This window comes from Hermetia illucens, chromosome 2 (assembly GCF_905115235.1).
Source record: "Hermetia illucens chromosome 2, iHerIll2.2.curated.20191125, whole genome shotgun sequence".
In the NCBI taxonomy this organism is placed as follows: Eukaryota; Metazoa; Arthropoda; class Insecta; order Diptera; family Stratiomyidae; genus Hermetia; species Hermetia illucens.
The window spans coordinates 52,654,585-52,677,135 of NC_051850.1; the positions used below are offsets into that span (position 1 = coordinate 52,654,585).

At 40.1% G+C, this 22,551-nt stretch overlaps 1 protein-coding gene across 1 annotated transcript; it reads left to right on the forward strand.

The window, feature by feature from the left end:
- The first annotated feature begins 2,089 nt into the window (after positions 1 to 2,089).
- LOC119649560 (sideroflexin-2) lies at positions 2,090 to 22,311 on the forward strand. The gene is made up of 6 exons (XM_038051756.1): positions 2,090 to 2,483; positions 2,590 to 2,858; positions 6,956 to 7,201; positions 14,333 to 14,625; positions 14,687 to 14,734; positions 22,094 to 22,311. Exons 1-6 carry the CDS (start codon positions 2,471 to 2,473, stop codon positions 22,203 to 22,205), a joined length of 981 nt encoding a protein of 326 aa, XP_037907684.1. The 5' UTR covers positions 2,090 to 2,470; the 3' UTR covers positions 22,206 to 22,311.
- Positions 22,312 to 22,551: the final 240 nt, after the last annotated feature.

The following is a 22,551-nucleotide window of genomic DNA, read 5'->3' on the forward strand; positions in this document are numbered from 1 at the left end:
AAGGTAAATTTTTGGTGGGCTTACTAACTACTAACTTAATTTTTTGGATTTTGGTGTTTTTTTTACGGCTATGTTTATAAATGAAAAAAACCACCCATCGGATTGCAATTATCCTAGTTTGCGGACCGTAGAAATATGTATTAAAGAAATCGTGCAAATTTCAAAGAATTTGGTTGAATAGATTTTGAGCTACGGTGGCAGCCGATTTTCAAGATGCAGTTTCGAGGAAAACGCATTTGAAAATTTAAATGTGATTATCAACAGTGAAATTTTAATTCACCATTAATCTGCTGTACCTAGTCTATAGAGAGCACCCTCCGTTTCTTCAAAAAAGTTTTGTAAGGCCGATTGTTGCTCTCTGGTTTCAATTCTGGGTCTTTTAGCGAGGTCAGTCGATCGTCGTTCGGACCGCCAAATTGGCGCTTCATTGAATCCTTCGTTGAAAATAATGGTAGCCAGACAAGTGACTATTTCTACGACCTTGGCCCCAGAATGAAGGTGTTTAGGAGCGAAAGTCCAGATCAATGCATTGTTATTTTGGGCCTCTGCCCCTAAACATCTGTTCAAGAGATCATCTCGTGACAAATCTTCGTAGATTGGTTTGATGACTGTTTGAACTTCTTCAGTCAAAGGTGCCTTCTCGTGGTGGAAACTATCCAGTTCTCCTTTAGCTTCCGCTTTTCGCCGTTTGCACCAACTGTCCTCGCCTGCTGGACAATTTTAATGCTGAAGATTTTCGTCTGTAGAACATTTATGGAAGAAAATTGCCCAAATTTCTTGCTTCATTCCTTCTATCGAATTTGCGTGTCGACGAATAGCTAGCCCAAAAAATGTAGTGAGGTCGTTAATAACCTTATCAGTAAGTTTTCGAGCCCCCTTTCCACCAATGCCTTTGTGATTCTTCTTTGCATTTCTAAGCCGCGTTCCCATTCTTTTCTCGACATGTCCTACGCATTCCTTTTTTACTACTACGTATATTTCATTATTTGCAGAAATTTGTAGAAATACCGGAGAAAGCTCCAGTAAAATCCAATATGCAACATACAAAACTTGTCGCGATTGGAACATCCATGTTCATGCTTGCTAAAAGTTTCTTTGCTGATGTTGATGCGAAGTCCTGTTTTTTCTCTGATAAGTATCGATTCCCATGAAATACTTGTTTTTTAGTGCGAGCATGACGTTGAACGTTAAAGCGATCTCCCTTCGTACGATCCATTTAAAAAAATTACTGAACACACAAACAGCACAATACTTACAACCAAATATAACTGAGTATAGCTTGAAAGCCTTTCAGTGCTCACTCTAGACTGGATTATCCTTTTTATTCCAAACAGCAAATAAGTTTAGACAATTGATTGGTTTTCCGTCTTTTTATATTTATACCTGTGCTCGAATTTATAAGGTTCAGGTAAAAAAAGATTGGATGCTCTTTCTCATCGGGTACTCTAGCCGCGGCTGCAAACTCCTTACCTGTTTAACACTATAATTTCTGAACGACCCGGAATATCGGAAAATCCCTTTGCCCACATATTCTTCACTATATATAGATACAATTCATGGGAAAATAAAATCGATTTCTCGAACCCGACACACGGGATGACCCCCTTAGCTCCTTTTTGCGTAATTCTCAATATTAAGGGAGATATAAGCGTTTAAAGTTTTTGCCAAAATTCCTGCAAATTTGAGCTATTATATTTTGCAGAGCTCCCAACCGCTGAAGGGTTTCACATCTCTTTCGTACTGTGACGTTAATGTTCAGCACTTGCGTTGCTTTTTCATATCGTAATGGTAGTTTTTATCAGTAGTTATTTAACTTTGTAGTTTCTTGGTTATCAAAGAAAGTTTCTTACTTTGTCAGCTTATCCACCGGCAAATGATAGATTACTTGGTTAACTTCAGAGAAAGAAGATTTCATTGCAGTCACTATCTACCGAGCTCTAGTATTAAAACTATAAAAAATAGAATTCGGATGAAAAAAATTGTTAAAATGTTAAATTGCCCGTCGAAGACAACAACAGAACCCTTGCCAGGTTCCTGGAGGCTGGAGGCGACGTGCTTTTGTAGTCCACTATTGTCAGATGTGATTCCATAATCGCCGCATCTGTCAGACACCTTTGTTTACTCCGCGCTGGCTGTGGGTCTGTGTCAATTCTCCGCTTCCCAGTTTTTGCTAATCTTTTTGGCAATTTGCCCTGAAACGTGTACCCGCGTACGGAATTGCAAGCGAGCGACATTGCAAATATTTTTGGAATGGTTTAAAGTAATGAGTGGATTCAGTATTTCGGAGAAAATCGTGCGTTAGTGCAGTGGGTTCAGTCGTTTCGGCTTTTTTTCTGTTACACAATCTGCGGGGGAGGTTCGCGTATCCCTGCCAAGGTGAATCAAGCCTCTCCGTGAATTGTTTCGTCCTTCGTATTAATTAGGGTCAAATTCAACTTCAATTGGGTTGCCGAGTGTCGAGCGATAAAAAATGGGAGACGCAAGTGAGTACCGAGGTCCATTCAATAGTTTCGGGTCAATTGGGTTCGACCGATCGATATGGCTTAAGGACCTTGCGTAATCAATAACTGACTGCTCCTCAATTTGCAGAGAATTTGGACGTTGACAAGCCGCTATGGGATATGAACACCTTTCTGGGCCGCTTCAAGTACTACTTTTGGATGACCGACCCTCGGACTGTTTTCACTTCGGAGAAGGACCTGCTAAAGGCCAAGCAGCTGGTGCTGGGGGTTCGGGCAAATACTATCACGGGACCCGTTTCTCAGCAAGAACTGCTTCACGCTAGGAAACTGTATGAGTCCGCATTCCACCCCGACTCCGGTGAACTGCAAAATGTTTTTGGCAGAATGAGCTTCCAGGTATGTACGAAAATCGTTATGCAACTCAGAGTGGCGACAGACTCGATTGAAAAGTACTCGACATTGAGGGAAATTGCATTGCTCCACTTTCTCCACTTCGAGGGCTGCAGCTACTTGCGAGATAATAAATAAACGTGGGAAATGTGAAGGGAGCTGATAAATGTTCATTACAAATTTCATTTGAGCTTGTTACATTTTGGGTACGGGAAAATTGGACCGGATTCCGATTGACGTGGCTTTTGCCTAAAGTAGTCGCTGGAATCAGATCCTTGCTGCATAAAAAAATCACTTCAGAAGCCACTTTTAGGTCGGAAGCGACGATTGTATGTGGTTGTCGATTGCTGGGCCAACCCAATCTTTATAGATGCGAGAAGCCATTTGGGGGTCAATGGTACCCTTGGTGGTGATTTTGAACAATCAATTCGTCAAACCGTAGACGTGTGAGTTGGTCTCCACACTGGACGTTCAACGACCTTTTTATGTTGCAACCTGAAGAATTACATAATACAAATCGGGAAGATAACGATGGCACTGTGACTGCTGAGTAGCTTGGGCTTTTCCGCGATAATCAGTGTAAGCGACTTACAAGGCAAGTAAACAAGCGAGATTGGCTGTTTAAATAGCAGATAAGGAGAACACTGCCTCTTTGGGACGCTTATTTTATACAAGCATATGACGTGTGCTCTTCGATTGTGTCGCAAGAATTATCTGGTTAACTTTATAAAATAAATAAGTTGGAAATAATTGTAAGAAAACGGCTGAGAAATTGTTCCAAATGTTTAGGGCCTCTGGCTGTTGGTTTCACGACTTTTTGCCTTCCTATTAATGCGCTTTTGTGAGAGTAATTCTATTTCCGTGTGATTGTATGTTTGGCGTACTGATCTCCATGGAAAACTTTCATTTATTGGAATAGATAAATTTGAGTTTTCCGGGCAAAGTTTTTTCAAGAACAGCAGATGAAGTGTCCTGTCGACACGAGTCACGGTTGCATGAATGTCCATCGTTATCACTATCGTGGTTCCAACCGCGGAACCGGTTTGAAACTAAGTTTCTAATTTCCAAAAACGTTTTATTATCTTGAATCGACACGAGTTGATTTCCAAAACTAAAACTAAACTAACTCTAGCCTCTCTTACTTATATCGTTTTCAAAGATGCACACTAAGCATCTTGTTAGCTTCTAGGTATTGTGGCACGATCGAATCTGAAGAATAAGTTATTTCTAATTAGATGGGAATTCAGAATGTACATTAACGCCGAGCGCAAACTAAGAGCGTAGCGCAGCATATCGTAAACGGGTGTTCTTTTCAAAATGCTTGGTTTGAATTTTTACACTCGGAGAAAGCGGCAATTGTGGTTGATTTGATTAGAAGTGAAGATGGATTGCGAACTGTTAAGTCTTAAATAAATAGATAATATCTGAAGAATGTTGTGTGTAAGTTTCAAGCCGATCGGGGCAAAATTGACCAATTTATTACCATTTTTATTCCTATCGGATTTTTCCACCTACCTGATTCGAGCGCGTTATTGTTAATGCTAGTTACCAGGCAGGCATGGTAAAAAGCAACAACGAGAGTTTGAACCAATTTATATGGAAAATATCGCCAAAACACTTGGGTGAAACCTGTGCCATTGTTGGGATTGCAGCTTATGTGACAGCCTGTGTCATCAATGAATGTAATAATTTTTTAGGGCATGGAGTGTCCACAGACGAGTGTGGCAGATATTTGGAAAACCACACATTCGATGCACTGTTACACAATCTAATTGATTGCATGATTGAAAATATTTCAGTAAATAGAAGTTCGGTAGCCTCTATGTACCTGTTTACTGACATTTTGAATACGAGAATGATGAAGGACATTAATCAGAAGTGTTTCCTGTGTGTGTGGATGCCTGATGTGACAGTGTCCACGATAATAAAAAAAACAATAGTGCTTAATGAACACCAACAGAAGCAGGGAGTGGCATTGATATACCGGCCACACTTTTGAACTTTATTCGGCGGAGAACTTCAGAGCAATTTATCCCCTCATACGACACTTGAAACATGCCAGATAACTTTATATTGCACATGGCCAAACGCCCTCTCTCGGAATGCAATGTAAAGATGGCGATACTTCTTACCGCGTTTGTTCATGATTAACCATGAATTTGGAAATACGGTTAGAACGATGCGTTAAAAAATCTCGGAAAGAATGAAAACCGGACCTTAGTTTAAACTTTCTGCTGGACTCCCTTCCTTTTTCTATATTGAAACTTTCAAATAACGGAATTTAAGGACTTATTGAGCCATTGTGTAGTAGACTGAGAACTTTGGTTTTGTTGTTGTTGTCAAAGGCAGCAGATCTGCAGAAACTACAACTACAATAAATCTGCGGGGAGACCGTTTCAATGCATAGATGGCAGGGATGATTTTTATTCATTCCTTGCAAGTTCCTTCATAATGCGGTATACACTTCTGAAATCATGCATGCGAAGGTTAGCGACCAGCAGATAGTAATCGATTTTCTAGGCAATTGTCAGCGCCTCTCTTATTGAACATTCAGAAGGCAACTCCTAAATCCACTGCCGATCGTGGTCAATTCTGATTTCTCGTATGGCGCCGGTCAGTTTAAATCCAACTGACTTTGTCTTTGACTCTGTGCTCGAACAATGTATGTTATCACCAATGAAAAGGCGATGGAAACTGCAGAAATCCACAAACTTCCCATCATTGCCATTACGGTTGCTAAGACCGTGCTTCCCCATGTCCGAGCAAAGTTTTATCCACCACCAAAATGTCACCTTAAGGAAGCCTCTCTTGAACTGCATATAATTGCCTAAAGAAACCATTCTTCTCCACTATACAGGAATCTTGCATTCAGGGAGTGCACCCTCCAGGAGCCGTCATCACATCAGATTCCCGTTTGCTACTACTCAGCTTTCCAAAGTACAAAAGAGAGAGGGAAGTACTCTCCAAAACCCCACTATTTTACTTCGCTTAAGTCCAGAATGTCCAAATTATGTCGCCAGAATCCTCCCTCGAGATGAAAAAAGCACGGATTCTCCGTACCCTCGATATCAGAAACCAATCATAGTCCGTTTTCGATGGCCAAAGGCGTTGACATTTCGGTAGCAATAAAGTTTCAAAATTTGCAGGTTGCTAGCACACAAATTTCTCTCGCATTTAGTCGCTATTACAAGCAGGGGAGACTTAAACCTCAACTCCCAAGGCACGAAACGAAAATGATCGAGTTTAAAAACGATCAACCACCGAAGCCGAGACCGAGGAAATCGTCCAAATTTTTTAGCAGAATCCTACTGTAATATTATACCGCGCTCAACATTTATTAAAACGATAAGAAATCTCAGTTACTCCACAAAGACTGATTACCTCTGACGAAAACTTGTTTTCGCGGCAAATGTTTACAATGGGCCATCAAGAATATCAATCGGGATTTTTCGAACGTAGTTTTTACTGTCTAATCGCCTTGAGTACTCGATACGTCAAAACCATACATGCAGCGTGCCGTGAAGTATCCAGTTAAGGTCCATGTTTGGCGTGGAATAGTTGACGGAGTTTAGAATCCCGATCCACATATTTTTCATTGATTTTAAAAAAGCTTTGGATAAAGTCAACAGATAGTGTATTAAGAATGCTCGACCCAGAAGGTTGATTCTGGCGAAGCTAAATGTAATTACCAAAATGGCTTATCACGGCATAAAGTGTTATGTGCTTCAGCAATATAAAATGCTGGCATCAAAACTATTTCTCCCTTTGATTAGTACTGTATTTATACCGTCTTCTGCGCCTAATCAATGAATCATAGACCTCGAAAGGCATCGATTAATTTCAATATAAGACTAGCGTTGTTCCTGCCAACCCAATCAAATTCGATGTTCTTCGATAAGATTGACGGGATCGTTAAGGCTAGAGCGCTACGAAAAGAGATATCTGACACTGACTTTTCAATTATTCACTCAATTTACTGCGCTTTCGATTTCTTTTGTCCTTTACTATGTAAGATGAATATTAGATATACTGTCACAAAATTGAGATCACAAAAACGGTTAATATATCTCCATGTTATCTTTAACAATTTTTTTCTGTTTCAGGTACCTGGTGGAATGATAATCACTGGAGCTATGCTCCAGTTCTATCGAACCATACCAGCCGTTGTGTTTTGGCAATGGGTCAATCAATCTTTCAATGCATTGGTCAATTATACGAATCGTAATGCAAACTCGCCAACAAGTGTTAAGCAAATGGGAATTGCATATGTCTCAGCAACTTCATCTGCTCTCATTACTGCCATTGGCTGCAAGAATTTCTGGCAAAAAAGGGCGTCGCAAATAATGCAGGTAATTGCTAATATTCAAGACGACATTATACATGATAGCTTGATTGAAAAATCAAAAATAAGATATCTGGTGGCAAATTTATGGTTTTATTGCGAAGTAGTAAGGAAATAGAGTTTTTTTTTTCTGAGGGAACAAAGTTTGTATTTACCTAAATGCGGACTTAAGAAAGTAAAATTCTCGCTACTAGGCTTCTCCAAAATGTAGTTCATGATTGAAGCAACTTTTGTTAAAAAAATAATTGGTAAGCACGTCTTATCGGAAAATAGAATTATAGAACCGACTTTTTTTAATGCACCAGACAACAGGCAGTAAATAGGAAAAGTGAAAATTATGGACGTATAACTGCAAATTATTTCTCATCAAATTCGACGACAAAATGGAACTGCTCCGCAAGAAATGACAACAGAATAAAAAAAAAAAATACAAGTGGTTTTAAGGCTGTCGTGACCTCTACTTTCACTATCCACTTCCTGTAAATCATCAAAACTCTTTCTTTGCTTTTCTTAATTAACTTTATTACACTATGTCACTTAAAACTCCTTTAATTAATTTTTCTTATTTACTTTACTCGCACTTTACCGACCTCGCGGATTCGCTTTTTAACATCGACTAACTCTAACATTTCTTTATGCTTATTTTAGACCTACCTTAACCTACTTTCTTATTCTTATTTGCCGACTCACGATTACCTCAAAACATGTTTAAGAGGTCAGTGCTATTATGCAAACATTCAGCATTCCACAACACAATACTGACCGACAAGTATGTTCCGCATATTGTAATACAAAGTTTGCACTTTTCACCACGAGAGTGCCACGATCGAAAAGGAGGATCCATGGTGGATCACATCCTCAAGCAGTGTTACTCCAGTCCTAGATGTATTGTGCCTTCGAAGTTCCCACCCTGTCTTGGCATTCTTTCACCCCCGTTTTGCAAATTCCTTTTTCAAAATTCAAGCCCATTGTTTTATTCGATTCAAATTAATAATCGTTCCTTTAGCACAGACTCGCAACACAATTTGTTAAGGTCTTGAGAGGGTTTACAAGTTTCCCACTAACAACAACTGACCCCTATCAAGACATAAAATGAAGAATCCGTACGCAAGGCAGAAACTCCCCTTACGTAGCCCTTCGCGGATACTTTACTGCACTTTTCCGAATCTTCACTAAAACCAGCACCCTCAAACCACCAGTCTTTGTTCCAAAAGTTCGCCTTTGACTGCAAACTAGACACGAAATTCTTCCACAAATTCGCAAGATCTGAATTAAGTGGCGAAGTCCTGCGATATGAAAAAGGGATGTTTTTTGCCGGGTCACGCTGTTTTAAGATTGTGTCTGGAAAAGGTGAATGAAGTGTTGCGAAGCCGCAGATACTACAATATGTTCCAAAATTCTTTCTCGGATAGGGTATATATTTTTATATAATGCCTAGATCTTAGCCAGCAGATTATAATAATATAGGATCAAGTATATTATATAGACGGGACGATTGGAGCAGCTGCTGCAGGCGAATTTCCACTTCTGCACCGTGGCGCGCCACGTTCTTTCTGGTAACTTTAGAAATATTTGAAATTTCATTTCGGGATTTAGACAGCCCATTTTCAATATGTTATACTTTCGGAAGAAAAACCTGATTTTTTCAAATCGCCACATTAAACTATTACATAACTAGCATATTGGTCTGCTTACAGGAGATTAATTTTATTTGTAATAATAATAATAATCGTTGGCGCAACAATCCATATTGGACCAGAGCCTTGAAGTGTGTTAGAGCACTTCATTCAAGACCGTAAGGGTACCCTACAGTACACTGTAGGAGACAATGTGTCAGCATTGCGCTCGCCCGAGATTATTACCCTGATTTGATTCAGGTACTTATTCACAGCTGAGTCGACTGGTATCCGATGTCAAATCACGATACAAATCCCACTGCTACCAGTGATATTTGAACCGCGACCTTCCGTACGAGGGCCGTGTGTTCTCTTTTTATTGGTAACACAACTGTTATCAAAACTATACCTGTTGCTGCGTTGAACAGGTCGTTATCCCCTGGATGGGGAACCAACTAAGTACATTGAATTGTGCCGCCTCAATTACTTCCTGTTTCACTTATTCGGTGTCATCGGACCAGCAGGCTTTATGAGAAATAGAGTCGACAAATTACACACTTTTTGTTTCTGGCCGATTCGAGTGTTACACGTTATTATAATATATGTATATAGATACATAGGGTTAAGTGGGGCAACTTCAACCTGGTAAGGTTTTTTGCCTATATCTCAAGAACCAAAAATGCTGGAAAGTGTTGAGCCGCTCTATCATAGGTTTCCCGCACATTTTGGTGTCAGGATTATGCTGATAGGATTTCTAGTTCCAGTGATATGCTAGTATGAGAAATACGTCGGCTTTTAAGGGTACGACTCCATATACACTACGCGACGCGACCACAAACTACACTGCCTGTCAAAATATTTGCGCAACACGGCATTCAGGCAGATTTTAATGGAGATTAATCGTTTTTCGAGAGAAAATGAAAGAATTGAAAAAAAAAAATTAGAAAATTTATGACAAAATTGTCGAAATTTAAAAAAAAAAAAATCAGTCAGAATGACCATCGTCAAAATGAGTGCCACTCTTCGAGTGGCTTGAACGCGGGCTTTTTGACGGAAGATCAGATGTTCATGGTCAGCGTGAATTCCGGCAAGTCTTCCTTTTCTCATTGGAAGACAAAATAGATCTTTGTCCTGGTTTACGACCTCGTCGTGGACCAGAGCTGGTGCATGCGGTTCCTCTCAAAAGTTGAATTCAAACTGGAAGCTCACGTCGCAGAAACCGAACAGGTGAGGGGACGAGTAAGGTCGGTGCGATTGTCATTGACAACGACAACATCATCTCTGCGAAGTTTAGATTCTGTTGACTCTTCAACATTAATTTCTTCAATTTGAACTGATCGGTCGATGGGTGCACGTGACATGAAGTCGATATCTTGACAGATATCTGGGTCCAAAGACGCCCGGAATCTAGTATTGATATTAACTTTCGTTGCAGCTGGTTCCAAAAAATCGATTTACCATAGTTGGAAAGTCAAACATTTGAAATACGCGGCCAGGGTACATTTGGGGTGGGGGGATTTCTCCTTTCTCGCCAGAACTGATGAAATTCCAGTTTCGTCAATATTCCAAATATCTTGTGGGTCAAACGTGTTTTGTAATTTGTAAAAAAAGCAGCAACTAGTAATTTGCAGGCTTGCTTGGCTGTCAACCCGCAGTACATACCGCCACATTGGACCAAAAACTCTTCCAGTGCAAATCTGGAAAAAAATGCATAGAAGTTCAGATAACTGAAATGGCCCGAAAAAATGCAAAAAATTACCGTCAGGCAGCGGTCTTGAGTGATGATCAATTCATCAAATTCAATTTCATTGGTCTTGGTTCATTTGCTAGTATTTCGTTATGCCCTCAATGCATTAATAAAGTTAAACGAGGAATGCTGGAATCAGGTGATACGGTATGCAAAGACACGCCCATTTGCATTGATGCTACGGCTCGAAGAAGATTTTGTTCGGTGGGTTAGTTGACGCTTTGTTTATAATTTCGCACCATTTTTATAAAAAAAAAATTCATAAAATTCACTAAAAGTTCGAGAAACACACAAAAACAACGCAAAAATAGGCGGCCAGATTTACCCCATGTTTTTGCGGCCGCCGCGTTCTCCACCATCACTTTTTCACAAAACTCACCGCCTCAAAAATAATGAATTAAATTAAAGAAAATAGCGTGGCAGCAAGTAGAATGTTGGTAGATTATAGAAGAGTAAATATTTTATAATAATAAATACGTTTTCTTGCTCAAGTCAAGCAAAATATAACTTTAAAAAATCAAATTTGGCATTGACAAAAAGAACATACTGAGCACATGATGCTTTAAAATAAACTCATAGAGTAGCTGTTGTATAACCAAAACCTTCTCCCAAAAATATACTCACGCACACACACAACTATGAACTCGATTTGAGTCGCCAGAGCTGAAATAATTAGGGGAGTCGGAGTTGAACACCCAGTCTAAGTTACCTCAATTTATCCTCTATATGGTGGCTATTCACCTATTGCTGGTCCACAAAAATAGCTTCAACTCCTTCTAGGACTTCCCGAGATGCTCGCAGTCCGCAGATAGATGCAAACATTTGTCTGATGCTGAAAAAGATTTTGCCTGATACAGAGATTTGTCTGACGCAAACATTTGTCTTTCTGATGTCCGAGGCAGACATTTTCCTGACACCAATGTAGATGCTTGTCTGACACAGAAGTTTTTTAGAAACAGTAATTTTTACGAGGCAGACATCAGTATGACATGGACAGTGTTTTATGTTTGAAACATGCACAGACATTTGTCTGTCTATTGTCTGGCTGGCAGAGACGTTTTCCTACGCCAAACATAAGTTAATAATAGTGTCGTGTCGTCCCCAGTGGGTGTTAGCAAAACTGTCGTTCTCAGTGGGCGGGTTCCTTAAGAGTGCGATGACCCGTTCGACTGAGAACCAGGTTTTATTGATGTTTACCTTCAGTCTAAATCTACATGCCTCTCTTTCCAAATCCAGAGCCATTTGGCCAAAGTCATGACCTAGTGAGAGGACAAACATATCAGCTTTATCAGAGTGTTTGAGGAAAGATGTCATCGTTCATTGAACATGTTCTTCGGACAAGACAGCGTGAAGAACTTTACCGATAATAAAGCGAAATAATATCGGTGACAATATGCAACCTTGAAGGACTTCGTTTTGAACTTCAGATTCCTCTGAGGTTTTACCTCGATGTTGCAGATGGCATTTTGCGTCATTATATGTCGCTGTGATAATAGCTATTAGTTTCTCTGGAATGTCCGTCCCGCGTAGAACACTCCAGATACACTTCCTGTTGGCGCTGTTGAAAACTTTCATGAAATCGATGAAGAGCAAATGAAGTGAAGGTCTAAACACTGCAGAAGATCCATAGGGTGTTGATGTAGTGAATGCAGGAGGATCCGGAGTGGAAATTGGATTATTGGATTATTTTAGTTTCTACTGTTGCCAAGGAGAGGAGCATGGAGAAGCCTCTCCAATTGTCACACTCAAAACGGGTGGCCTCCTTTCAAATATTAACTTCTTCCAATCGCTGGGAAAGGTTTCGAATTTCGAGGGCTAAGGTATAATTGCAAGTAGCAGATCTTCAGAAACTATAAGTACAACAATAAATTACTCTGCCGTAGGATCGTCGAACCCAGTGGCTTTGCTTTGTTTGAGTGTATTGATGATCGAGATGATTTCTCTTCTCTTTGGAAAATATGTAACCATGCTTGTCTCTTATCGGCCCATCAAACTTCTTCCTACCATCTCAACACTCTTTGAAAATTTTTTTTCAATAAATTTCATGATATACTGAACTATCTATCTGAGCGTGTCCGGCTGTTGTTTTGGAAGGTGTCACTGATGGCAGAGGGATTTGTTATCGTGATTTTATGTCGAATACCAGCCGACTCAGCTGTGATCAGTACCTGGGTCAAATCTGGGTAACAATCTCTGGCGAGCGCAAACATTGCCTCCTACAGGATACTGTAATCCTGTAGTGTCCCGTTACAGTCTTGAATGAAGTGCTCTAACACACTTCAAGTGCCTGATCCAATAAGTATTGTTGCGCCAACGGTTATTATTATTATCCATCTAAACGAATATACATAAAATATAAATATAATATAAAATATAAAATTAACTTCAAAGATAATATCTGCACTTGCCCCAACCTAGGTCCAGTACTGTACCCAGAGCCCGTTCATGCTACGATTCACTAAGCTTTGGAAGTGACACTACCGTATGGAATGCGCAACGAAATTCTTTCACAGTGGCTAGAGTGCTACAGGAGCAAACAAAACGAGGCCAAAACAATGAAAATTAAAATCCATGTGGCCAAAATTCAGCAAATTACGTTTACACTAAAAAAGCACTCTCTACACCGAAAACCATCATTGGTTCAATCTTCAACCTAGCAAGCTTAATTACATACCATAGCTAGACAGAAAGCTCATTTATACCGCAAATCTAAATAAATTGTGAACCATTTTTAATATAATTCTAATAACAGCATAAGTGCCTGCTAGAAATGAAGCTAAACCGCAAACCTCTAATGCAATGTTTACAGTGGCAAATGGAATTTTGGATAAAAGAGTTAATCCACACATTATAATAGATTACTTGCAAGTAAAAACACAACAAACGACAAAACAGAAAACACCGCGGAAGGAAAAAAAGGCGCAGACTGTGATGTCCCGATAGCATATCACCGAAATAACGTCCACAGACTTCTAAAACAAATTCTGCTGAAGGGAGAAAACGAGGCAACAGTGGGCTGAATGTTCGCAAACGAAGAAAAAAGTGATAAACAAATTACAAGTTACTTCCAAGAAAAGCAGGATACACAAAAGTTGCCGACGAAAAGGAAAGTAATCCATGAAAGCAAATGGAATTCATTTTTGCAACTTTGCGAAGAGGCCGACACCAACTTATAGGAAGTAACTCAGAGAGAGGTGACGGCTAAGCTAAAGCATATTATATGGAACAGGCTGCTCCTTATTGTGGAACAACCAGGACGCGCAGTGTGAATTTCGCGCTGCCCGATCAACAATCGAGGCTATCGTTGCGATTGTCATCTGAGTTTCTGATATTCTCGTATTGTATCGTTAACCAACGATCTGAACATATTTCTGTTGATTTACCTGTTGAACAAAACAGTGTGCAATCTCACTTCGGCAGACTTTCAACGCTCATCGTGCTGGTTTGGACATAAACTGCGAAAGTCTACAAATACCATATCGAGGCAGATTACAAACTGACAACCGGTGGGCAAAACGTGAACCTATTACATGGAAAAACACAGTGAAAAAGGAGCTGAGGACAAGTAACGAAGGTCCTGAGGAGGGACTTTCCCAAGTTCGTATACTGTGATCAGAAATCAAATGGGAGTTTTTGTTTGTTACTTTTAAAAACATAAATTTGCTACCCGATATCTTCTACATTATTCAATTTGTGAAAATATTTACTTAAAATAGTTATGTAAGGCTACAGATGTACTTCAGGTAATAATGAACAAAAAAATTCAAATTTACAGCGATATGTACCTTTTGCTGCCGTGGCAGCTGCCAATTGTGTCAATATACCGTTGATGCGACAAAATGAAATTATTAATGGCATTGAAGTTCAGGACGAAAACGGGAGAGTAGTGGGAAGAAGTCGACTGGCTGCCATAAAGGGTATTTCTCAGGTTATAACATCCAGAATTGCAATGTGTGCGCCGGGAATGCTTACTATGCCAATTATAATGGAAAAGCTAGAAAAAATTCCAGCATTCAAGCGTGCAACAGCAACCCATGCACCATTCCAAACAGTAATGGTCGGTGGTTTGTAAGTATTGTGAATAGAGAACGCGGAGAGAATCTATTTTCACTTTTTATTTAATTTGCAGCCTATTTTTCATGGTTCCGGTAGCATGTGCGCTGTTTCCCCAAAACTGGTAAGATATATAGTACATAAGTTTTTATCATGTTTATCATTTGATATAGTTAAGGGGTTCCCTCGTGTGTTGTGTCCGTGGAAGTGATTTTTTCGCTTCAATTCTAGATATAATTTAGAATATTTGGGCAAAGTGATTTTGGATATTCCGACTCGCTCGGAAATGACAATGTTAAACAGGGAAAAAACCACATTAGGAGCTTTTCAGAATCGACTTTTCTTCCTGGGTAAATCATTAGCCTATCTATCCCAGAATACACTGCAGAAATTCCAAAGCGAAATTCGTGGTCCTTTAGATTTTATAGTAGTAGAAGTGAGCGGCCTGCCTTAATAAGGAACTCGACATCCCGGTTTTGCGCCGAGATCAACCAACTATTTAATTATTTACAATCATATCAAATTTTGTACTTCTAAAATGAACTTAACGCGAGAAACCACATTAGAAGGCCTTTTTTACGTACTTTTTGAGTTTTTTATAGTGGGAAGAATTATTCTGAAAAGTTTAAGGAAAAAATAAGAGTTACGCCACAATATTCTGTTGGACTGGAGTTTCCCAACTGCAGGACGTGTATCGACTCCAATTTTGATCTGCAGTTTTTAACTTTACATTGTGGCGGCACATCGGAGGCAAGAACCACCAACTGCATTGTCGGCGGTGAGATCACCTCCGCCGACGCACTGAACTGCTGCACGAGGCCGCGCGCTTTCTCCTTCTTCTTTTCCTGACCACCGGAGCGTACGGATGCCGGTAAATTTTGTCAAATATTCTACGGAGGATTCTTCTCTCGAACACGGCCAAGGGTTCGCAATTTTTCTTGCTAGGAACCCTAGTCTCCGAGGAATACATGAGGACTGGCAAGATCATTGTCTTGTACAGTAAGAGCTTTGACCCTATAGTGAGACGTTTCGAGCGGAACAGTCTTTGTAAGCTGAAATAGGCTCTGTTGGCTGACAACAACCGTGTGCGGATTTCATCATCGTAGTTGTTATCGGTTGTGATTTTCGACTCTAGATAGGAGAAATTGTCAACGGTCTCAAAGTTGTATTCTCCTATCCTTATTCTTCTTCGTGTTTGTGTTTGACCAGTGCGGTTTGATGTTGTTGGTTGATTCGTCTTCGGTGCTGACGTTGCCACCATATATTTTGTCTTGCCTTCATTGATGTGCAGCCCAAGATCTCGCGCCGCCTGCTCGACCCTATGTTGAAACTTTTCGAGCGGAACCGTTTTTGTAAGCTGAAATAGGCTCTATTGGCTGCCAACAACCTCGCGCAGATTTCATCCTCGTATCGATTACAATTTTCGACCCTAGATAGGAAAAATTATCAACGGTCTTAAAGTTCTAGTCTCCAGTCTTTATTCTTCCCGTTTGACCAGTGCGATTTGATGTTGTTAGTTGGTTGGTTTTTGGTGCTGACGTTGTCACCATATATTTTGTCTTGTCTTCATTGATGTGTAACCCAAGATCTTGCACCGCCTGCTCAATCTGGATGAAGGCATATAAACGGCCTTCAACCAGATCGAGCAGGGGGTGGGGTCATTCTTCCCATGATGTTGATATCGTCAGCATAGGCCAGTAGCTGCGTGGACTTAAAGAGGATTGTGCCCCTCGCATTTACCTCAGCATCAGACGCATGATAGGGCATCCTCTTGTCTTAGAACGTTGTTGATGTCGAATGGTCTCGAGAGTGATCCCGCTGCTTTTATCTGGACTGTTGGTGATTACGAGTAATAAATGTCTCCATATCCGAAAGCGAATTTTTCAAACAATTTCATCTCAAACGTGTTTTTCTCAAAACGACGTTTTTCACATGTGCGGGAATTCTAGCTCAAAAAGTAACGAATCGATCATTATGAAATTTGGAAGCATGATTCCTTACAAAATTACGAAGAATATGAACCAACATTTGTCTCTATAATTTGCGAAAAAAACAGTGAAATTTTTTTTACACTTGCAAAATGTTTAGTTTTGACTATTTTCAACTGGATTAAGGTTCATATTATTATAAAATAAGCTAGTGATATTTTAGCAGTAGTCCTTTTTATTGACAAATCATTGTCAAATATATTTTTTAATGATCTAGTAAGATAAGAAAAACAAGTATAGACAGCTTCCTAAGAATATTTAAATTAATTCAGCTGTAAAGGTAGTAGTGCAGAATTATATATAGCCACTGAACGGACTAAATATTGCAACTGTATTTGACAAAAGTGGCTGGCGTCTCTACGCTCCGATGGTCAAGAAAAGTAAAAGCAGGTGATTTCACCGCCGGTAATGCAGTCGGTGGTTTTTGCCTCCGATATGCCGCGACAATGTAAAGCTAGAAACTATAGATGAAAATTGGAGTCGCTACACGTGCTGCAGTTGGAAAATTCCAGTTGCGACCTCCAACAGAATATTGTGGCGTAACTCTTCTATTTTTAGCTTAAAATTTTAAGAATAATTCTTCCCACTATGAAAGATCTTAAAAAACTACGTAAAAAAAGACCTTCTAATGCGGTTTCCCCCGTTAAGTTCATTCTAGAAATACAAAATTTGTTGCGGTTGTAAATAATTACATAATGCATAATTTTGACAAAAATCCAATTATTATTAATAAAGTTATAGAAGGTCAAAATTGTGTCCTTCACGTGGCGGAGTTAGAGTTTATAAATACATATGCATATCAAGAAATATTTAGGGAAAACGTGAGTGGGGAATTTCTCACACAAGATGAGCACAAAACCTTTATACTCGAAGAGCGAATTCCCGGTATTCCGATTTGTTTATGCATTAAAGAAGGCGGGAAAAACCCAAAAATTTACAAAAAAATAACAAGCTTGAAAATTGCATATTGAAGGGTACAATATTTTTTAATAATCCTAATTTGCGAACCGTGGTATACTCCACAAATTGAAATGCCGTTTTTTAAGGTTTTGTGTAAACACAAAACCTTATTACAATCGGTTTACTGTCTGTCTGTCTTTTTTTTTTTTTTTTTTTTTGTTGAGGAGGTGGAAATCTTCAAAAGACACTGGTCTGGACACACCAGCGTGTGGGATTTTTACCCACTAAAACCACCCCCGGCTCCCTCCCTGCCCCGCGGAACCACCATAAGGTATTACATCACGGGGCGGAGTCAGCTCACTCTAGCTTAATCCCATTTCTTCTATACGCGGCGCACGTGACCGCGTTTTTCTCCTTTCCTCTGCCTTTCGCAATTTATCTTGAATTGATGCGATCATGGAGTTCTCTTGATGTGCTAGCATTTTCGGCACCAGATTTTCTGGTACCAGCACCTCTCCTAGAGTCTCCTCTAGGTTCCTCCTTTCTTCCACAAATCTCGGACAGTGGAAGAATACATGCCCTGGGTCCTCTGGGATTCCATCGCAATTTGGACAGTCGGGTGAGGTCTCCAATTTAAACCTGTGAAGGTATTGGAGATATCCTCCATGTCCGTCTGTCTGTCTTTTTTTTTTTTTTTGTTGAGGAGGTGGAAATCTTCTTCAAAAAGACACTGGTCTGGACACACCAGCGTGTGGGATTTTTACCCACTAAAACCACTCCCGACTCCCTCCCTGCCCCGCGGAACCACCATAAGGTATTACATCACGGGGCGGAGTCAGCTCACTCTAGCTTTGTCACCTTTCTTCTATACGCGGCGCACGTGACCGCGCTTTTCTCCTTTCCTCTGCCTTTCGCAATTTATCTTGAATAGATGCGATCATGGAGTTGACCGCATCCCAATTCTCTTGATGTGCTAGCATTTTCGGTACCAGATTTTTTGGTACCAGCACCTCTCCTAGAGTCTCCTCTAGATTCCTCCTTTCTTCCACAAATCTCGGACAGTGGAAGAATACATGCTCTGGGTCCTCTGGGACTCCATTGCGATTTGGACAATCGGGTGAGGTCTCCAATTTAAACCTGTGAAGGTATTGGAGATATCCTCCATGTCCCGTGAGAAACTGGGTGAGATTATAATTAATCTCACCGTGTCGTCTCTCCAACCACTCCTTGATGGCAGGAATGAGCCTGTGCGTCCACCGGCCCTTTCCCGAGCGTTCCCACCGCTCTTGCCATCTATTTATGGATCTCTCCCTCTCAGCGTTCTTCGTCCGCGATGAGGAAGAGGTTGGCTTTGCATTGTATATATTCGCCATCTCATCTGCATCGGCATCATTCCAGAGATGACGAATGCTGCATCATCTGAGACAGTCCTGAAGGCAGAGCATACCCTCAGGGCTGTCCTCCTGTAGACTGAACTCAGTTTGGTAGCATTCCCTGACATCAACAACGCCTCCCTCCAAACTGGGGTCGCATAGAGCATGATCGAGGTCACCACCCTGGCTATAAGCAACCTAGAGGTATGCCGTGGCCCTCCCACGTTCGGCATCATCCTCGCCAGGGCCATACTAGCAGTGGATGATTTATCACAAACATACTGTAAGTGTTGCTTATAGCTGAGCTTCCTCTCTATCACCACCCCCAAGTATTTGATGGTCTGTCTGTGTGTCTGTTTGTCTGTCCGTCACACGCATTTTTCTCGGAGACGGTTATAGCGATTGACACCAAATTTGGAAGAAAGGTGGGAACTGTGAACGCTCATGCATACAGTGAATTACATCCTTTTACGTCGAATTTAAGGGGGGGGGTCCCCATACATGCAAAAGGGGGGTGTAAAATTTTTTTCATCAAATATAGTCATGTGGGGTATCACATTAAAGGTCTCGATTAGTACTTTTCAAAGCCGATCTTAGTTTTGACATTCGTTGGAAGGGTGGGGAGCCCGGGGGGTTGAAAGTGATCACTTCTTTAAGGGGGCCATTCTCAGAAACTGCCAAACCGAAAAATCTGAAAAAAATCAGGAGGCTGCCACTATATGGTGCCTGGGCTCCGAAATACCTTCCATGCCGATATCTGTTTAAATAAAGTTAATAATAGTATATTACTACATTTTTTTGTAATTGGTTAGAAACCCCCCTTAAGTTCATCCTAGTACCATGAAATTTTGCAGTGATATAGGCTATAATATAGAGCATGATCTTACCAAGTTTGGTGGAAATCGCACTATTACTAACAAAGTTATAATACCTCAAATTTGTTGCTTCTTTGAAAATTGAAGACTATGAATGTCAATATCACCCGAAAGTGGATACTATCACATAATATATGGATATATTACGTGCTACGTACTAAGAAATACACAAAACCTTTCGTACCTGAAGCGTTTAGCTTCCGGTTTCCCGACTTGTTTTCCTTCTTTAAGATGAACAGAGTGCACTACAGCGTGGCACCCGAAAAAAATTTTTTTTTTCCTTTTTTGAGATGATACCGGTCTGCAAAAATTGTTATGTATGCTCAAGATATTATTGAATATATGCTGAAAAATTCGCATGTGTATCTTTATTCGGTTCTTCAAAAAAAAAATTCCCAAAAAAATGAAAAAATAGCCTTCACACGGGATGACCCCCTTCCGGCAGTAGTACAGTTGGGGCTCATTTTTTAACAAGTAAATAATACACGATTTTTTGAAATTTTAACATGATTTTAATGGAATTTTAAACTATGTATTTTATGTAGTGTAGCCTTAAATTTTGTCAGTCAAACCAATCTTTTTTCCCACGAACCAACAGACCAGATTTTTCGAAATTAACACAGAAAAGAGAAGATATATTGACATTTTATCAAAAAATAACATCCAAAATCTCCGCCTCCCGCGTCTATGTAAACTTGAAGACTAGAGCCAAGCGTTAATAGCTTCACAGACAGTATGGAGCGGCATTTCTCGCGCAGCCTTCACTGCACGCTCCTTCAAATCATTCAAAGCTGCATTTCACCCTGCGCAGGAAACCTCTCCACGCTTGCTTCACCAACACACAAGAACACCACAAACAAGAACACCTTTTATATAGAACATATATCATTACTTGAACATTTATTAACCAACTAATTAATTAATGCATTAGCTTTCTCTGCGGCAAAATAATTATTCCATTGTGAAAACGATTTACAAAATGAAGGAACTGTAAAATAAGAACACCTGCCGCTAATATACAGGACGCCTACATTTGTTTTGATCCACTTGTTGTATCCTGTTAGACTTTTAGGATATTTCTCTTGATATTTTTATAAATTAATGAATGCACGAAATTATTAGGTTGTTGAAATGGCGGTTTCGGTACTAAAATTTGAAAAGACTGTAAAGCTTACAAAAATTATTTAATTAATCAAAATAGGTGCCAGTCGATTCAAAATACTTCTCCCAACGAGATTCAAGAGCATGTATGCCAGTTTCGTAGAAGTCCAACTGTCGGCTGTTGATAAATTCGTCGAAGGCAGTTTTGGCAGCCTCTTCTTTTTTAAATTGTTTTCTCCGCTAAAAAATAATCCAAATGCTTAAAAAAGTGGTAGTCGGTTGGCGAAAGGTTCCGTCAATATGGTGGATAAGGCAGAATCTCAAACTGGAATTCACTCAACTTTTGAACCGTTGCTCTGGGTACATGAGGCCGTGCATTGCCGTGAATGGGTATCACACCATCTCTGTTGACCAATCTCGGCCGTTGAATACTCAATTTTAGGTGCATTTCCTCGAGTTGAGCACAGTATTTCTGTGCATTTATCGTTTCTGCAGATGCCAAAAAAAAATAGTGGATAACTCCAGCTGTAGACCACCAAACAGTCACCATTGCTTTCTTCGGATGGAGGCTCGGTTTCGGCATATGCTTCGGTGGCTCATCAGCATCTAGCCATTGCGTTGATCGACGACGATTGTCGTATAATATCCACTTTTCATCACGTGTCACTATTCTGTGCAAAAAGGGGTTGCTTTTGTTGCGGGAGAGTAAAAAACTGCAAATGTCCATTCGAAGCGCCGTGTTTTGCTCCGTAAGGGCTTGCGGTACCCATTTGTCGAGTTTTTTCACCTTTCCAAGTTGTTACAAGTGCCGGGAAAATGTCGAATAGTGTATGCCCAGTTTGTCTGCAATGTCTCTCACAGACTGACGTGTGTCGTCTGACCGGAATTTTTCGAACCACCGCCGTGTGGTTCGTTCGCTTACCGTATGAGGTTCAAAGGCGCTGTTAATGTTCCTGGTCACCTCCGCGGTTCCGGGCGAGGGCAATGCAATGTACCGTTACGGTCTTGAATGAAGTGTTCTAATGCCCTTCAAGGCCCTGATCCAATTAAATTATTGCGCCAACGATTATCATTATTTCATTTGATACTCCAAACGACTCTATACGGTGAAAAAAATGTACATCGCCCTTTTACATGTTTGGGGACCCTCCTTAAACTCATCACACTTACCAAATAAGTTTAGGAAAATGTATGACTTTGATATACTAGCATCTTACAAATCGTATTTTTTTTCTAATTTTTCTAGTTCAATGGATACAAGCACCATTAAAGCCTGGGAACCGGAACTATACGAAGAAATGTTACGAAAAACAGAAGGGAAGGTTCCTGAGAAAGTCTACTTCAATAAAGGACTATAAACTTGATTATAATTTTCCAAAGATGCATTTGCTGTTTTTTCCGAAAAAACAATATGCAGTGATTTCGAATAGTTTGGGTTATAGTGATACAGATGTCTGCATTCTAAAAAAAAAAATTGTTTTTATCCGGGCCAACTTCCTCTAAGTGAAAGTATACAATAAATGGTAGGCGTAAATAGAAAACAAACAGTATTGAAAGAGGAATTTTGCTGCTATTTAATATCGCATTTACGCGAAAAGACTATTAAGTAATATTAAGACCTTTCCCCACCATTTCTGATCTCTGCGCTCATTTTGAAAGCAGACATCTAAACATCTTATTTGGTAGTAGCTATCTTGATTTTTT